This window comes from Protomyctophum bolini (assembly GCF_963924005.1).
Source record: "Protomyctophum bolini genome assembly, chromosome: 11".
Taxonomy (NCBI): domain Eukaryota; kingdom Metazoa; phylum Chordata; class Actinopteri; order Myctophiformes; family Myctophidae; genus Protomyctophum; species Protomyctophum bolini.
In genome coordinates, this window is record NC_137872.1 from 6,008,768 (window position 1) to 6,012,612 (window position 3,845).

The 3,845-nt window shown below is 46.5% G+C and overlaps 1 protein-coding gene across 1 annotated transcript in view; it reads right to left on the reverse strand.

Moving 5' to 3' along the window:
* Window positions 1–3,551, reverse strand: part of LOC308323565 (voltage-dependent calcium channel gamma-4 subunit-like) — a gene marked incomplete at both ends in the record, with an annotated part of 17,419 nt that extends 13,868 nt beyond the window's left edge. The window contains one exon of the mRNA XM_080775299.1: window positions 3,308–3,551. Within this exon, the coding sequence (XP_080631425.1) occupies window positions 3,308–3,551 (244 nt within the window). The remainder of the gene's footprint in view (window positions 1–3,307) is intronic.
* Window positions 3,552–3,845: the final 294 nt, after the last annotated feature.

Genomic DNA, 3,845 nt, shown 5'->3' on the forward strand with positions numbered 1-3,845 from the left:
ATTAAAGTTTCCCTGTATAGAGAGGTGCATGTGTTACACACATTAAAGTGTTTATCCCAGACAGAATGATGTGTCGCCGCAATATACCTTTTAACCCTGGAGGACCAAGTATTGCCTGCGTGCGTGCGTTGCGAGGGGGGGGGGGGGGGGGCTCTGTGTTCTGCTCTGTACTTCAGTCGTCATGACAACAGGAATCACTGTCGTCCAATAACCTGTGGTTTGAACCAGAGGCACACAGACACATGTGGAAGAAGCCAGTGTGTGCGTGCGTGCGTGTTTCCTCTAGGCCAGTGGTTCCTAAACTGTGGTGCGTGCACCCCTTGCGGTGCGCGAGTGCCTTAGGGTGTGCTAATAGTGGTGCTATGGTTTTATTTAAAATATATTAACATATTATGCCAATATATGGCAAGTAATGCAGAATATGACAGGACAGGACAGTTTGACCCCCGGTGGGGGGGTCTGACAGGACAGGTTGACCCCTGGTGGGGGGTAGGGGGGTCTCTGACCCTTGTACTGGGTGAACAGGCTCTGGGTCAGTTAAAAGTGTGGCAACGCAGTGTGCTTTTGTGTCTAATGAACTGTTTCTCAACGTAGTGTCCGGGGACCACCACCAGGGGTCCCCAATGAGCCCTGAATATACAGGCTATTATAAGGGGGGGGGAAACGGTGCTGATATGGAGCTGTCGGCCATTGTTTGTTTGTTTGTTTGTTTTCACTTAGCCTACAAAAATATTGAAAGCTGATACACAAAGTGAAGTCAATACAAATGTGAAGGAGGAAAAGCCTGAAAACCCTCCAGTGAATCTCTAGGAATGTTTGTATACATTCATAGTATTTGAACTGAGGAAGGCCAGCCAGGCCCAAACGCGTACGTTGTTCACTCTCGTCAGAGGTAAATAAAATCATGTAAAAACTTTAAAAGGACATACAATGAGTATTTCAACCTGTATGTTCGAGCCTTGCACCGTGAAGGATATGATTTTGTTATAACCTGGAGTGCTGTGGGTTGTCTGCTTCGGCAGTACTTGTTTTCCTACATTCATAGTATAAAAACGACATCACATTGACCATGCAGAACAGATACAGGCAGCAGCGGCTCAGGGCTAGAGTGGCCCGATGGTAAACCACAAGGTTGCCAGTTCGAACCCTGTGGGCTCCCCCATGAGTTAGTGTCCTTGAGCAAGACTCTGAACCCCTAATTGCTCCCGAATGCTCCAAATCACTGAATGATCCTACCCATTCTGACCGGGCACCCATTTTGGTGTTTAGCATCATGTTATGCTTTACCTATTGAAAAATAGCAGATCTACAAGCTCATATCGCGCCACCGAGTGGCGCGATATGAGCTTGTAGGTCTGCTATTTTTGAAGAATCGAAGAACGACTGACATTTTTTTAGAATCTGATCTCAGGTCAGAATGGGTTCATCAGGCCAGTGTGTGTCCAGTGGAAACCTCATATGAATCTGATCTCAGGTCAGAATGGGTTAACTACACAAATAGATCAAACAAAGAGATGTAAAACCTAAAAAGCAGACGTCACTGCCATCCATCCATCCATCCATCCATCCGTCCGTCCATCCATCCGTCCGTCCATCCATCCATCCATCCGTGTATAGCCCAGCCCAGACTAAACAGCCACAAACAATACAAAACAAACCACACTGTACTGTATACACAAAACAGATCAAACATACGTCAAAGTATAATCTATTCATACAGAATCATCATCGCGGCCATGCATGTTTCCATAGCGATGTCAGAGGAGGTTGCCTGGAAACAGCATCAGACACAATGAAGAGATGGAATGGGGGGGGCTTGGGTTTCTAAATGCTCAGTGTTCATTTAGCTCCGAGTGCAAATGGAACCCAATTAACTCATAGGGTCTCGTGGGGTTTGTAGTAGGGGTGTATAGTATGTGTATAGTATGTGTATGGGTGTATAGTTTGTATAGTAGTAGGGGTGGGAAAACATATTGATTCACTCAAATGTTGTGATTTTTAATAATGCAACGATTATTGTTTTTGTCAAACTTTAAAGTTCATAATCGATGAACACACAAAATTGTTTGGTCAAACCATGTGACTTCCATTGGAAAAATGCATTGGGGCGGCCATTAAACACGGACAGGACGACACAAGACACGGACAAGACACGTGTCTTTTAGGTGTGAATGAGGCCTCAGGCCGCAGTCACATAGAAAAGACAGCTGTCTTCTCTGTGGGAGAGCGGGGAGGGGGGCAGAGCAGCTCGCAATTCATTTCCAATGGGAGTCACGTGGTTTTGACGATGGTTGTGTTCTGCCCTCCTCCATGGAGCAGAGAGAGCGATTTAGTTTCAATAGTATAGCCTCAGAGTTACTGTCTGGCAGAAGGTCTTATTTGGACCCGTGTCAGCTTACAGCACCCACTCAACACACCTGTAAACGTGTGATGACAATAAAGCCTGACATGTCGACACTGAGCTTCATGCAATGAAAGAGGAGCAGGTTGTGCTTCTATTGTTTCTATCTTTACGCACATGCAGGGTACGTATCGGGTATTTGAAAAGTGCAATACAAGCTCACTTTTGTAGCGCTTTTCTCACTCACTGCTGGCACGACATCGTTCTAGATGGGGGTCTGCGGACAGATTATTAATTAGGGGGTCATATTAATTAAGGTTTTGTACTGGGGGGCTATATAAGCTATAGATGGTTCCGTTTGGACTGTGAACCCATCCATCCATCAACGCGTCCACCCCCCCCCCCTGCAGTGGTTCTCAAAGTGAGGTCCGGGGACCCCCAGGGGTCCTTGAGGGAGTTCCAGCTAAATGATAGATAATCATTAATTGTCTGTCCTTAATATACTGCACTGCCTGCTAATGTCTGCTTATATTGCATTGTTTTGCTCTTTATTTTCTATAGCCTGTTTCTATCCATGTTTTTCTTTGCCCCTTTGTTTCCTTAAAGCTGTACAGTTGGTCGAGAGAGAGAGAGAGAGAGAGAGAGAGAGAGAGAGTGTTTGTAGAAAGTATATACAGGTCAATACAAAAATTGTTATAACTATGACGAAACACTATAAATAATAATAATAATAAAATAATAATTAATCAGAACATTTAAACACGTAGACCTACAAATATACACTTACTGTGACTTAAGTTACACAAAGGAAGGAAATCATCATAACACAGAAAAACGGGGAAAAGATGCATGTTACGCATGTCGCATGGCCATGTTAAATGTGCTAATTAAGTTGAGTTGAGTTGAGTAAAAGTTTGAGAACCATTATCATGTTGCACTGCTTTAGTTTATACTATAGCCACGTACCTTCAATGCAGCAGACCCTCCACAGCCCGGAGTGGGTGAGGTCCCCGCGCCGGGCCCGGGGCTGCTCTCCCCGGCCGTCGTGGTCCGCTGCGGCCGTGGCGTTCTGCGTGGCGTTGCAGATGTTGTGCTGCCGGTTGTACAGCCAGTAGTCCGTGCCGATGGCGATGCTCATCAGGCTGAACGCCGTGAAGGCGCCGAGCGACGCGAGCAGCGTCTGAACACCGCCGCGCTCACAGCACGCCATGGCGCCGCCTTTCTTCTGCTTTCATACTAAAGTATATATAATCCTGCAGCAAAGAATGGATGTCCCCCGACGTCCCACAATTAAACACCAAGGAAGGAATTTAAAGCACCGAACCAACCGAGAGAGACCCTAGCCGGCCAGTGCGGGAGAAGAGCGCTCAGGGAGCGGATGATGATGATGATGATGCCATGGGCATGTTTCTGAGCATCCAGCGCAGCCACAGCTCCGCGCTTCGCTTTGATCTCTCTTCAGTTTTTACGCGTTCCGAAGAAGTCTCTCTCTCTCTCTCTCTCT